Here is a 13,187-nt window from a genome sequence, read left to right on the forward strand (position 1 = left end):
CGGGACCACGACAGGCGTGCAGAGGGCGCGGGGAGGGAGCAAGCCCGCGGGTAGCACCGGAGCAGGGCCCGAAGCAAGGGGTGGTGGTTCGGGCGGCTGGGAGCGTCCTGCACGTGGTTGGGGGAGCGGACAGCGCACAGCTGGACGGTGCTGTGGGTCTCGCAGGTTCCCGGAGGCCCAGGGATCTAAGAAGGGGCCCCGCGGCGGGGCTGGTGTTTCACTGCTGTGGCCCGGGAGGGGCCGCACTGCGACGGGTCACGCGTGGGGAGCGCCGCGTGGAGCGCAGGGGCCGCAGAGAAGGACGGGCGCGAAGGGCCTGAGGAGGGAAACGGGGGCGGGGCGGGCGGACAGCGGCAGGGCCGCCAAGGGGACGCGCGGGTCCACGGCAGACCTACCGCGGCGGGCCGGAGGGCGGTGGTGGGCGCCGCGGGGGCGACGGGGGCGACGGGGGCGGGGACTCTGCGACCTCTGCGCCCCGCGGCCGAGGCGGCGCGATGGGGGTGGGTGCGGGGGGTCGGGGGGTGCGGGGGGTCGGGGGGTGCGGGGGGTCGGGGGGGGGACGAGAGCGGAGCCGCCGGGACGGAGCCGCGGAAGGACGGGGCGGGCCGCTGGGACTTCGCCCCCGGCCGGCGCGCGGCGGCCCAGGGCAGGAGCCGGCGCCGGGGTCGGTCCGTCCACACGGGTCCGGGAGGCCCGCGCGCAGGTCAAGCTCCCGGTGCCCAGACACGTCTCCGCGCCACGGCCCGCCCCTCCCGGGAGCCTCGCCGTTTCCTCCTGCGCGCGGGGCGCGTGCGCGCGGGCGCCGGGGCGCGGTTCCGGTTCCGGTTCCGACTTCCGGTTCCGGTTCCGGGTTCCGCACGTGTTTCCGGTCGCTCGGCGCGGCCCGCACGTGACCCCGGACCGCCGCGGCTCGGTCTCCCGGGAAGCCGGGCGGGGCCCGGGGAGGCCGGTGTCGGGTGCGAAGGTCGCGGCGGACGCGGGACCCGGCGGGCGCGCTCGGCCGTCCGTGCTCCTGCGCGCGGGGCTCGGGCGCCGTCGGGTCCGGTCCGGGCGGGACCGGAGGGAACGTCGCCGCGTGAGGCCGCGGCCGCCGCGAGGACCAGCCCGGCCCGCGACCCGGGCACGGCTGCGGGGCGGAGCCGCGGTCGGCGCCCCCGGGGCGGCGGGAAGAAGGCCGTGCGGTGAGGACCGACCGGGCTTCAGCCGGACCGCGCCGCGCCGCCGCGGACGGAGTCACCGATCCGAGCCGCGCGACTCGGGACCTTCTCGCGGACTCGGGACCTTCTCGCGGACTCGGGACCTTCTCGAGGGCTCGGGACCTTCTCGCGGACTCGGGACCTTCTCGCGGACTCGGGACCTTCTCGAGGGCTCGGGACCTTCTCGCGGTCTCGGGACCTTCTCGCGGACTCGGGACCTTCTCGCGGACTCGGGACCTTCTCGCGGACTCGGGACCTTCTCGCGGACTCGGGACCTTCTCGAGGGCTCGGGACCTTCTCGCGGTCTCGGGACCTTCTCGCGGACTCGGGACCTTCTCGCGGACTCGGGACCTTCTCGCGGACTCGGGACCTTCTCGCGGACTCGGGACCTTCTCGCGGACTCGGGACCTTCTCGCGGACTCGGGACCTTCTCGCGGTCTCGGGACCTTCTCGCGGACTCGGGACCTTCTCGAGGGCTCGGGACCTTCCCGCGGACTCGGGACCTTCTCGAGGGCTCGGGACCTTCTCGAGGGCTCGGGCTCACGCTCCGACACGTGCGCGCGCTCCGCCCGCGCGGCCCCCACGAGCTTCCCGCCGTCCCGTCCACCGCGGCCGCCGCGCGGACCCTGCCCCGCGGCCGCGACCGCTCTTGTCAGGGCGGATCTTCAGAAGGACTCTTAGAAATTGTAAAGTAGATGTTTGTATTCGTTCCTTAAGATTCATCGATTATTTGTCAGAGACAGCGAGGGGAGGGAGCGTGGGCAGAAGCAGGCTCCCCACTGGGCAGGGGGCCGGGCCGGGGCTCGATCCCAGGACCCCGAGATCGTGACCCGAGCCCCGCTGCCGGAGCCGCCCAGGTGCCCGGGAACGCACATACACTGTACGTTACGGTCGGAGCGTTTCCTCACACACATCCTGCACTTCCCTACCCTTGAAACCGAGACCGTGGAGTCCAGGCTGTTTTCAGGAGCACCACGCTGTCCTTCGGGTGCCTGCTGGCCTCCGCCCGGGTCTGGCCACAGGGCTGCCTTCTGCCAGCCTCTGAGCCTTTGCTCGGCCCCAACTGCTGGCACTGCAAAGGTTGTCATCGCTGACACCGGTGTCTGTGCGGGGGGGTACGGGGGAGGCGGAGGAGGGTGCAGGGGCGGGGGTGAGTGTGGCTGGCATAGGCAGGACGCTGGGGCTGGGCACTGTGCTGGAGTCACTGGGCTGAGATGGCTGGGCCAGAACGCCCCACGGAGCCGGCAGGAGGAGAGACGCTGAGGCCCCTCCGCGGAGACTGGCAGGAGTGAGCATCTTTCCTGCCTTCCGTCCTGGCCAGAGCAGGTCATCCTGGGCCGACAACACGTAGATGTGTGAAGGTCAGAAGCGGTGCTGGGCGGCCCTGACCCACACGTCTCCCCTCTTGGAGTCACACCCGCCCTCCAAATGGCGCGTGGGTCACAGCACCCGGTTTTCATCGAGGGAAGCAGGGTCCTGGTGCAAGCGGACGTCACCTGCGTTGGTTTTGTAGAGCAAGGGCTGGTCTTCTGCAGACGCAACCAACACTCACAGCTGTTGGTTTGGAAATTTCCATGAAGGAGGATGTGTGCTGCTTTTCGAGCTGTGTGACCTTGTGGGTTTGCCGCGCCTGGGGTGCTGCCGGGTGGTGGGAAGACTCCAGGAACGGCCCCCGCACCGCTGGCGGGGAGTCACCTGAGCAGCAAACGGATGCAGGTGCTGATCCGGAGACGCTGCCCAAAGTCGGAGACGTTCCAGAGGCGCAGCGGGGGCCTGGCACAGACGCTGGGAAGAGCGCAGCCCGCGGCGACCTCAGGCAAAGGAAGACAATAGTGTGATGGAGGAGGCGGGGTGCACTTGTGTGCCGGGCACATCTGCAGGAACCTGGAAAACACTGGGGCTGTGCTTGGAATGGCTTTAAAGTCTGCCGCCTCCGTCAGGGGCGCGTGCCAGCGTGGGGGGCACTGGCAGCCGCGCAGGACGCTCTGAGAGCCCCTGGTCAAGTGTAGGTGGCACGCAGCCGTGAGGAGGGGGAGTCGGCGAGAAGATGTGGGCTGAGGGGCCTCCAGAGCTGCTGTTCCAGGAGCACGGTGGTCCTCCTGCCCGGAGAGTCTGGGGGGAGGTCGCGGAGGGGAAGCATGCGCTGGGCGCGGAAACCAAGGAGCAGCCCGCCCTCCACGCTGTTTGTTCTGAAAGTCGAGGGCTGGCTCCTGTGGGTTCTGGAAGTGCTGGGCTGCACCTGCTGGAGAAGTCGGGGTGCCAGCAGGATGTCAGCGGGAGCAGCTGGGAGAGAGGCACCCCCACTCCCGTTCCAAGAACGAGCCTTGGCCTGGACTCTGTGCTGCCTGCACACGCGGGGCCCGGCTCTAGAAGAATGAAGAGTAAAGCCAGCACCCTGGTCCGCTTCTGGGAATATGCGCCCGTGTGGCCTATTGTAGCAGTTTTACCCTTTAAACCAGAATACCCTTCGCCTTGGGGCGCTGCCACACAGACATGCTGGCTGTAGGGCAAGGTTCTAACCCCTCCTTGTGCTGCGAAGCCGAGGATCTGGCGGAGCTCTGGACCCCCTCTCAGAAGGCTCTAAATGCACAAACTGAAACGCGGGGGCAAAGGAAGGGAACAGGTTATTCTGAAACACAGTTACAAAATACGGGAAACAAATTGATGTATGCATGTATCTAATAAGAGCACCGTGCTGTGTGTGTGTGTGCACACGTGCACGTGTGTGAGTGTGTCTGTGTGCACATGCGGACGTGTGTATGTGTGTGTGCATGCATGTCTGTGTGCATGTGTGTGCGTGTGTGTGCATGCATGTATGTATATGTGTATCTGTGCACGTGTCTCTGTGTGTGCGGACGTGTGTATACATGTGTGTGTGCAAGTAGACTCTGCCCCCCGTGTGGGGCTTGAACCCCTACCTGTAGATCAGGAGTCAGGTGTTCACAGTCTGAGCCAGCCTGCTGCCCTTCCCCCCACACTCACGGTAATGGTGATTTTATAACAAGACGCAGCACCACAGCTGGGTTGGCCGCCATGAGCATTAGCGACCCTTCTGGTGACGGGGACCTGCCGCGGGGACAGACTGGCCGTTTCCTCCTCTGAACAGTCATGGGCACTGCCGTGCTTGCCCCCAGATGTTTGCCTTCTCAGCTGGAGGCCAGAGAGCACGAGACAAATCACAGCCCCGTCCCGTGGCGTCATGTGGGGTATTTGGGAAGCAGACCCCGAGAGCGTGACCAGGGGTGCAGATGAGCTGAGGGAGGAGGTGCGCGGTCAGGAGGGGTCTGTGAGCCAGGAGGACGGGAGAAACCAGCATTGTGGGGGTTCCCGGAGCAGAGCGGCCCCCGGGAGGGTCCTGTGCTTATGGCTGGGCTCCTGGTGGGAGGGCTGGGGGTGCCCCTCTGTGCTGCATGCGGCTCGTCCTCTGCTCTGGTGGTTCTGGCTCCAGGTCCTTTGGGGACCCTGGGCCACAAGCTACGAGCCCCTGGCCTGGGGACAGGAAGAGGACATGTTTAGGGAGGCCCGGGACAGCCATGGCTGCCCACTGGGGGATGTCGCCCGGCAGCGTGGTGGAAAAGGGACACATATATCTGGTTGGCTTCTCATGTGGACGTGGTCTCCAAGACCAGAGTGTCCCTGCTTTGTGTCTCTGGGGCTTGGCCTTCTGCGTGGGCTCTCGGCTCTCCACTCTCCGCTGCTGAGGCAGGAGCGGCTGTTGGAAGGACCAGTTCCATGGGGAGACGCTGGACTTGAACACACGCTTCCAACGCCACGGTCTGGCTTCTTCAGTGCAAGAATTTGGGGCCTGCCAGACACTGCTCACAGTCCTGGAGCCAGGAGGTCTGAGGTCGGGGAGAGGACCCTCCTCTGGGTACCAGACGTCTCGTGGTGACCACTGGGATGTCCTGTGACAGCGGTGAAGGGTCCCTTGGGGGTCTCCTTCGCAAGGGCTCCAATCCCATCTGCCTGGGCTCTACCCTCAAACCTCCACGGGCCGTGTCCTGACACCTCCCAGCACCTTGGGGGGCAGGTCTCAGCGCATGAACTCGGGGGGGACACGAACACAGCCGTGGAGGCCTCCCTGGGAAACCATGCACTTTATCAGTGAATGAGCTGACCCTGGGCTCAGCGGCCGGCTGTCCACGTGTCTGTGGGGTCTGTAGGGCTGTCCCATCTTTTCCCAGGAGGCAGAGGCCTGGGGTTGCGGGGAGGGAGCGCACGGTGTGCGAACCGTGAACGGTGTGCAGAAACACCCCCTCACGGCCTCTTCTCCCGCCAGCCAGGGGCTGGGGCGAAGTAACACGTTCTCTAGACGGAGGCAGCTGCTTGAAAGAACCCCAGATCCTGGAGGTCTGGAAGGGCCGGAGCACGATCTTCTGGCTGGTTTGTGGTGTTAGCTGTTATGACTGCAGGGTTGTTTGGAAACATATTTTTATTGGCTTCTGTTTTAGGAATGTTTTGGGCGAGTATCTGTCTTGTTGCAGCAGTTAAAGAATTGTTAAAAATGAGGCTTTCTTTTGCTACAAATTCCCATCTCTGGTTCCGTATCATGCAGGCCTGCAGTTGTTTCAAGATGGCTTTGGGGCTCTGTCAGGATGGGCTGGGGGAGCATAGGAAGGCCTGGGGGAGGGCAGGCGGGCCTGAAGCAGGATGTAAGAGCCTGGGTCAGGATGGCGTGGGACAGGGGCGGGACAGGAGGAGATTGGGGCGGGACAGGAGAGTCCGGGGCAGGACAGAAGGGCCTGGGGCTGGATGGGGAGGCCTGGCGTGGTGGAAAGGATCATGAGGAGCTGTCCAGATAGTGCTTTCATGGCAAGTGGCAGGCACGTAAATATTTTATGCTCTGATCTGCCGATTTTGGGGGTGTTATCTCACTGAGCCATGCCTCCCCCCCCCGCCCCGTATCAGGTTCTGGTTCCTAGAAATAACAATGTTTTAATTTGCAAATATGTAAGGGTCTATCATTTTTCCAAATGTATTCGCTGGCTTAAATTACAATTGACCAGCTTTCTTGGCAAAGCTGGAGTGGCTCAGGGACTCCTGGGTGTGAGGACATGTAGCCACGTGTGAGCTGTGCTCAGAAGCACCCAGAGTGCTGTGAGTACCCACCAGGACAGCAGTGAGGTGAGCTGATACCACGTTTTGTAGATTGCCAACCACATATTATTAACTTATATTATTGGAATTTTGAGGTATTGAAATGAAGATCTGGTGCATCTAGTTCATCAAAAAATATAGCTGTTCAGCGGGCTTCATGTACATGGCACAGACGAAATAACGAGTGTTTAGAATTTTCTTTAGCTAATTGAATGGGTATTTATATCATGAGTTGTTCCAAAAAAGGACTTGAGGTTTCATATAAAAGAACCAAACATTAAAAAACAGAATGAAGCGGTCAGTATGGGAGGAGGCAGAGGCAGACTTGGAAGGCGGGACAAGGAGGCCAGAGATGCCGTCCAGCCCCCACGCCCGAGAGCCCGGGATGCTGGTCCCGAGCTCCTGGCCGTCAGCACAAGTCCCGTGTGGTCCTTCTCAAGATTCACTAGCGTGTGAGTTACCCGCGTGAGCGGCGACTCTGTCGTCCCTGTATCGCTGCCGTCGGAAATAGGACAGTGATGACATCACCCAAGCGCCATGAGCGGCAGGGTTCCAGCGGCTGAGGGACACGCGGTGTTGGGTCCAGTGCGCAATACGTCGGTGCGGGTGAAGGACCTGTGTGCTTTCCCCAGCATCTTCCTCACGCCTCCACCTTTTATTTGCTGAAGAAACTGAATTTATTCAAGGCATACCCTAAAAGTGTCAATATTTGCATGTGAGGAATGGAAAATACCTTATTTTCTATGCAGTCATAGCATCTTAAATTTTACTCTTCACCCTTACACAATGGGAAGCCCGCAGAGGTCATCGGGAGCCATAGCGCATATTTTTAGGGAATCTTGCACTTTTGAGATAATTGTTTTCTCAGGTTGCATGTGCTATATTGGAATTATAAGAACGTCTAAATTAAATTATAACTCTGTAGCATAGGAAGTATCTCTTCATTATGTCTCCTAGGAGTGGGCACGTCGACACCCCATTAACTAATAATAATAATAGTAATGGTGATAATGGCGTGGCAATATTCGGCTTCTGTCGGGCCGCACGTTCTGCGTATACAGTAATTGTGGAGTGTGTCGTTCCTTACCTTATGTGCAGTGCTAGGAAAGAAAGGGTCATCATCATGGAATCAGAGTTAACGGCAGGAAGGGGACCTCTTTGATTGGCCCCCCAAACCCCCATATGTACCTTTTAAATGTATCTCATTATGAATTCATTTTAAGCTTCATTGAATCCCAGAAATTAATTTGACATAAATTTCATCGTGAGGCTCTGGAAACGTTAATTTCAAAGGTAATGGTGAAGTAGAATGTGTTTCTGCTGGGAACATCCTACAGGCAGATGTGGAAATACAGGTCGGATACGCCAGCCGCGGACACCCTTCTGGAGGGGCTCTGACGCGGCCAACGCTTCATTTTGCGTCTGCTTCTCACCTTCACTTCTAGAACTCGCGGTGCTTTCTGACACGGGGCCTCCTTAGCCCCGGCCACACCTGCCGGCCTGCAGGGCCGCAAGCAGAAGGGCCAGAGCAGGCGGAGGAGCCGGGCCTCCTGTACGGCCTGGGCTTTGCTCTCGGCCCTCTGCAGCCTGCGGCCGGAGGGCTGTGCTCTCCTCCGGCTCGGATCTTTCCCCCAAAGCCTCATCCTCCGTCCTCAGGCTGGCCGGCTTCCAGGCAGCTTCTCCCCGGGGCTGCCCGCTGAGCTGGGTCCTGGCGTGTGCCCAGCGCCGCGCCCCTACTCCCCGAGCCCCCGCTTCCAACACAGCCCAGCGCCCTTCCTCCTCCCCGCCCGGGCCTGCGCCGGCGCCTTCGGCCCTCCGCGCGGGACGGTAAGCGGCACGCTCCCTCCGCGCTCCTGTCGGCCTGCCCTCCCAGGCAGCTCGATCTTACAGAGGCTTCTTTGTTTCCTCACGTCCTGTCCTCCCTTCCCAGTGGTTGCCCTGGTGGTTTCCCCTGGGGGCTCAGCTTTCCTTCTCCGGGGAGCCAAAGCTGCTCAGCGTGGTGGTGGCCCGTGTAAGGCGAGCCTCCTCCAGGGCACAGAGGTGGACCGGAGCCGGGGGAGGGAGTCTTCCCCGACTCTCTGCTGGCACTGTCTTACCTGGGAACGGTCACTGGTCCCTGTCTGGTGTGGCCCAGTGTGTGGATCAGGAGGGGTGCTCCCGGTGCCGCCTGCCCAGCCGTGCCCACGGCCCTGCTCATGGACTGCTCGAGCGCAGGCAGGACGTCCCATGTGCCCTGTCACCCGCCCCCGCACCCGGGCTCCTGCCCCCTTCACCCTGAGACCCCACCCACACTACGTCCCGGGGTCTGGGACTCCTGGTACTCCTGGTACTCCTGGTACTCCTGGTACTCGTCAAGGTCGACACCCAGTCACAAGGCCCGCCTTGCTCTCCCGCGATGCGTCCACGCTGCGGCTGAGGACCAGCCAGCAGCCCATGCTGCTTTCTGGGGCTGTCTCTTCCAGAACACTCCGAAGTCCCAGAACAATTTCAAACAGGATCGTCCTCTCTCTTTTTGTGAGAGTAACGGGTGAGATTAGTAGCCGATCACTCCATAACCCCACCAAACCCCTGTCTGTGCAGCCCTGTGGGGGAGAGGTCAGGAAGCGCGAGTGGAAATAGGTGATGGCAGAGGGTGACCCGAGCGGGGACCAGCTGAGCGTCCGGCAGCCTGCCCATCACCCGCACAGCAGCCTGCTGTGGCTTTCATGTTCTCCCTTGGCGGGGTGGAGGGGGCGTGGGTGGCATGCTCTCCTAAAGGTTTGGGATATTGTAAAGGGGCAGACACAGAGCTGCGGGGTTTGATGTACTCTTGACAGTCGTTCCTGGTGTCCCCAGGAAGGTGAGCGGCTCATTGAGGCTTGTAAGGGGGAGAGGCCGGTGAGAGGGGCGGCACCTGGAGTGAGGGTCACATGCCAGGAAAGTCAGGGTAGGCCGGGCTTGGACTGAGAACTCTGGGGAGGGATAAGCAGAGGAGGAAGGCGGAGGATAGTAAGGAAAGAGCTCGGCGGAGACGGCCCCGCCCACACCGTCAGGAGCTTCTGTTTGTCTCCTGTGTGGACAGCACTCATGCTTGCAAAGAAATGGGGTCAACTCATGCAGTTCTGTTTTGTTTCCTTCAAAAACATTTCTCTTTAAACCAAAGACCTCTTTTTAGTTCAGTACCTAGAAATTTTTAATATGGCCTCAAACTAAATTCCATAGCACGGTTTGCATCTTCCTGATGCAGAATCTAACGTAAGGATATTAATTTATGAAATTTACAAAGACAGGAGCACTTCTCTTAATACATGCGGTTAAAATTTTCCCAAGTGGTGTTTATCTTTGCATTTTCATTTTGTTTCATTTTGTTTTTAATGCAGCCGATTTTAGCTGTAATGCATGCTGTTTCGAGTTTCGTTGTCCTGCTTGGAAAGCCCTTCTTCAGCCCGAAGGTATGAAAAGGCATCGGAAGTTGTGCACGCACGCGTAGGTGAAATGAACAGGGTCCCCTCGGGAGAGCTAACCTCGCCCGCCAATCCAGGGTGAACTGGTCTGGGCCCTAGAGGTGTCAGCAGAGGAGCTAGGGAGAGCCGGAGGACGATGGGCTGCGGAGCAGGGAGGGACCGTCTCAGTGGCCGAGAGGGAAGGGGCGGCACCTGGAAGAGGAAGGGGTACCAGATGGCGGGCTTGCTTGCGTGGCCATTCCGCATTCAGTCTCCGGACTTGCAGCTGTTGATGCGGAGGCTGGGGGATGGGTCCAGCTGCGGGGCTGTGGGAGGGTGGTTGAGGCCCCGGAAGTGGATGTGGAGGGTGGCCTCCCCTCACGCAGTCTCCCAAGAGCTGGGGGGGTTCGTTCTTGGTGACAGCTGGGACAGGCACACAAGAGCTGCTGTAGGCTCCCACTGCTTCTCATCAAGTGTAACTTCCAAGAGAATGACACCGAGATGATAGTTGGGTGATAATGTTACACTTGGAGACCAGATGTATCACATACATTCCAGATCCGATTTCGGCCGTGAGCTACATTGTATCAGAAACCATCAACAAAGTTTCAGCTTTATAATATGTAGCTGAGCATGTTAAGAAGGGAGCACACTGATGGACATTATCAGAGTGTATTTCTCCTACTTTTTAATATAGAAATTTTTTTTTTAGGGGAAGGAGGGTCAGAGGGTAGAACCCCAAGTAGGCTCCATGCTCAGAGCCCGCGACATGGGCTCAATTTCCTGACCCTCAGATTTGTGACCTGAGCTGAAATCAAGAGTCGGATGCTTAACCAACTGAGCCATCTAGGCACCCCAGAAAGTACCTTTTAAACTCAGTTTAATATCACAGAAGCCTAATATTCTGTAAAAAAGATTCAATAGTGTAGGAGGAATTAAGGGAAATGTTACATTAAAAAACAGATTAGTATTTGTATTTTATTCTATTTTTTGAATTCTGTATTACTTGAGTGTCTAATTGTAGACCAACCGCACATATACTCATCAAACATTTTATTACCATCCCAGGTAGAAACACCTTGAAAGGACACATCAGGTACTAAAAAAACGAGTAGAGGGAAAAGACATCTGTTCTTTAGGAAACCCCCGGATCTGCTATTTTGTGTCCTTAAGCACAATTTGCAGTACGTGGTACGTAAGTGTGGGGTGTGCTGAGCTGTGGGAGGCAGAGAGGTCGGCATCATAAAATGAGAGTGAGGAACAGTCATTAATGGTGGAAAAGCACCAGTAGGTAATTGGGTCCGTCCCCTGGGCTTACATGCCCGATTCCACGGGGTCTATTTTTAGGGTTTTATTTAGCTGACTGGGAGAGCTCTAGGAGATGGTGGGACTGCTTACTTTTCTTCTCGGAAGACAATTAAATAGCCTGCCTTTCCCAAGGAAAGGTTCCTGACGTTGGGTGCCCACTTGGCGTCAGGGTCATCCTGTCCGTGTGATTACGGCTCTGGGTCGGCACGCGAGCCTTCTGCTCGGCTCGGGTTTCTGCGCTAGAGCCCTTGCTATTATGAGCAGAAATTTCCTAGTTATTACTTATGTTAACCAAGTCGACGTCAGTATGAATCAGCTAAATTTTAGTTTTCTTTCCCCTGATTTGTTCTTAAATTGAATGATGACGCTAGGTGTCGCTGAAGCAGATGGGACTGGAAGTGGCTTCCGGCTTGGTGGCGGCCGTGGACGTGAAGCGCCATCTGGGCTGGGCACTCCCGCCTTCACGTGCCCTGAGGACCTCCTTTGCCCCTTCTAGTTCTGTGTCTTGCACACAGAGTTTTTATGTTTAAATAAACTGGCTGTATGGTCTCACACATGCCTTTCTGATTTTGGGCTAAACTTTCACCATTTGCTTTATGTCTAATCCACGTGATCCCAAATTTCATGTCACGTGCTCCCCCCACCCCCACTGGCCTTCCCTCTCCAGAGCAGGGCGGTGTTGGTGGATGTGGCCCCCCTTGGGGTGCACGAACCAATAGGCTTGGTCCCGAGTGTCCCGGGTCTCTGTTACCCTGAGAAAACGTCTCCTGTTGAACTGTACAGTCTTGAGAATTGAAATTCTTCTAATTTTTACCTCCTGAGGTCAGCAAAGAACCTGGTGTGACAGCATTTTAGTGTGTAGGCCTTTGGGTGGCCGTGCATGTGGCCACTGTGGGCAAGCTCCCTCAGGACCCCATGTCCTTGGCTGGTCAGACACCCTGCGGACCCCACGGAGCTGCTGAGGGTGGCCCCGGGGTGGCCATCAGGACTCCCTCTCAGCCCCAGCCTGCGGCCCAGGTTGCCGCTGAAAATCTCCGGGGTCGCCTGCTGTCTCTGGGTATTCCATACGGCGCGGTACGACCTCCGCAAGCACAGTGACTACATCAGGGGGTCGTGGGTTCTGTTTGACCAGCCGTGATCTTCATTCGGGCATGGGGCGGGGATGCACCATCCAGACTCATGGCTGGTGTGACGTGGAGGGTGGTCAGTGGACATGGTGCTTCATTCATTTGTTCATTCATTCATTTATGTTTAAAGATTTTATTTATTTACTTATTTGACAGAGAGAGACACAGCAAGAGAGGGAACACAAGCAGGGGGAGCGACAGAGGGGGAAGCAGGCTCCCCATGGAGCAGAGAGCCCGATGCGGGGCTTGATCCCAAGACCCTGGGATCATGACTTGAGCAGAAGGCAGAGGCTTAATGACTGAGCCCCCCCAGGCGCCCTGGACATGGTGCCATAATGTTACAAGAAGTGATTCTTGTCTCCCTTCCCCACCCCCTCAACACACACCCCTGCATCTTCACAGAAGTGAAACAAAAGCAAAACCCACACACCCAAGACGTAAAGACCGAGTCAGAAAGTTTCAGACTTTGCCCGGGCCAGTTCCTTTCTTTGCTCTGCTACGCTCGCAGGCATCCGTGCCGCGGCTCTGGAAATGCAGACGGGAGCCGAGCTCTTCCTCTTGGTTTCTAGTTACGAGGAGCCCGGATGCACACGTCACGAGCAGCTGCGGGGACCTGGGATCCGAAGATGAGGTAAGTGGAGACGGCAGGTGGGCAGGCTGCAAAGGTCTGCTACGTTTGAGGTGTTTCTCGTCTTTACGGCCTCACCCTGTGCTTTGTGCTGTGTGATGGGGGCCTTGGCAAGTGCGGCTCGCCGGGCAGGGGTCCCCGCTGAGGGGGTGAGAGGCGCCCCTGCACAGGTGAGGCGGGAGCTGGAGGAGGAGGCCGGCTGGGGAGTTACTGAGGAGAGGGAAGGCGTTGGTCTCAGGTGCTGATTTGACTGACAGGCCAGAGGAAGGGCAGACTTCAGGACGCCTGTCCTGCTCTTGGCTGGGGCACCAGGAGCGAGCCAGGCAGAGCCCAGGACTCGGCGGAGACAGCCTCGTTCAGACAAGCCGAGGGAGGCTGGGCCTCCGCGGACGTCCCATCTTCGTCCGGA

General features: G+C 59.0%; 1 protein-coding gene across 1 annotated transcript; it reads right to left on the minus strand.

Moving 5' to 3' along the window:
- Positions 1 to 391: 391 nt before the first annotated feature.
- On the minus strand, positions 392 to 4,237 carry LOC116572276 (serine/arginine repetitive matrix protein 1-like). Its single transcript, XM_032311152.1, has 3 exons — positions 4,179 to 4,237; positions 2,892 to 3,308; positions 392 to 1,844 (listed from the first exon to the last, which is right to left on the minus strand). Exons 1-3 carry the CDS (start codon positions 4,235 to 4,237, stop codon positions 392 to 394), a joined length of 1,929 nt encoding a protein of 642 aa, XP_032167043.1.
- Between the last annotated feature and the right edge of the window lie 8,950 nt (positions 4,238 to 13,187).

Source organism: Mustela erminea, chromosome 13, assembly GCF_009829155.1.
Source record: "Mustela erminea isolate mMusErm1 chromosome 13, mMusErm1.Pri, whole genome shotgun sequence".
In the NCBI taxonomy this organism is placed as follows: domain Eukaryota; kingdom Metazoa; phylum Chordata; class Mammalia; order Carnivora; family Mustelidae; genus Mustela; species Mustela erminea.

Coding starts and splice junctions, on each gene's coding strand:
- LOC116572276 (XM_032311152.1), bottom strand. CDS start 4,237: ATGCTCATGGCGGCCAACCCAGCTGTGGTGCTGCGTCTTGTTATAAAA. Junction 3,309..4,178: donor GTTATAAAATCACCATTACC/GTGAGTGTGGGG, acceptor ACCTCCCCCCAG/ACTCTCCGGGCAGGAGGACC. Junction 1,845..2,891: donor TGCATCCGTTTGCTGCTCAG/GTGACTCCCCGC, acceptor CGCCCTGACAAG/AGCGGTCGCGGCCGCGGGGC.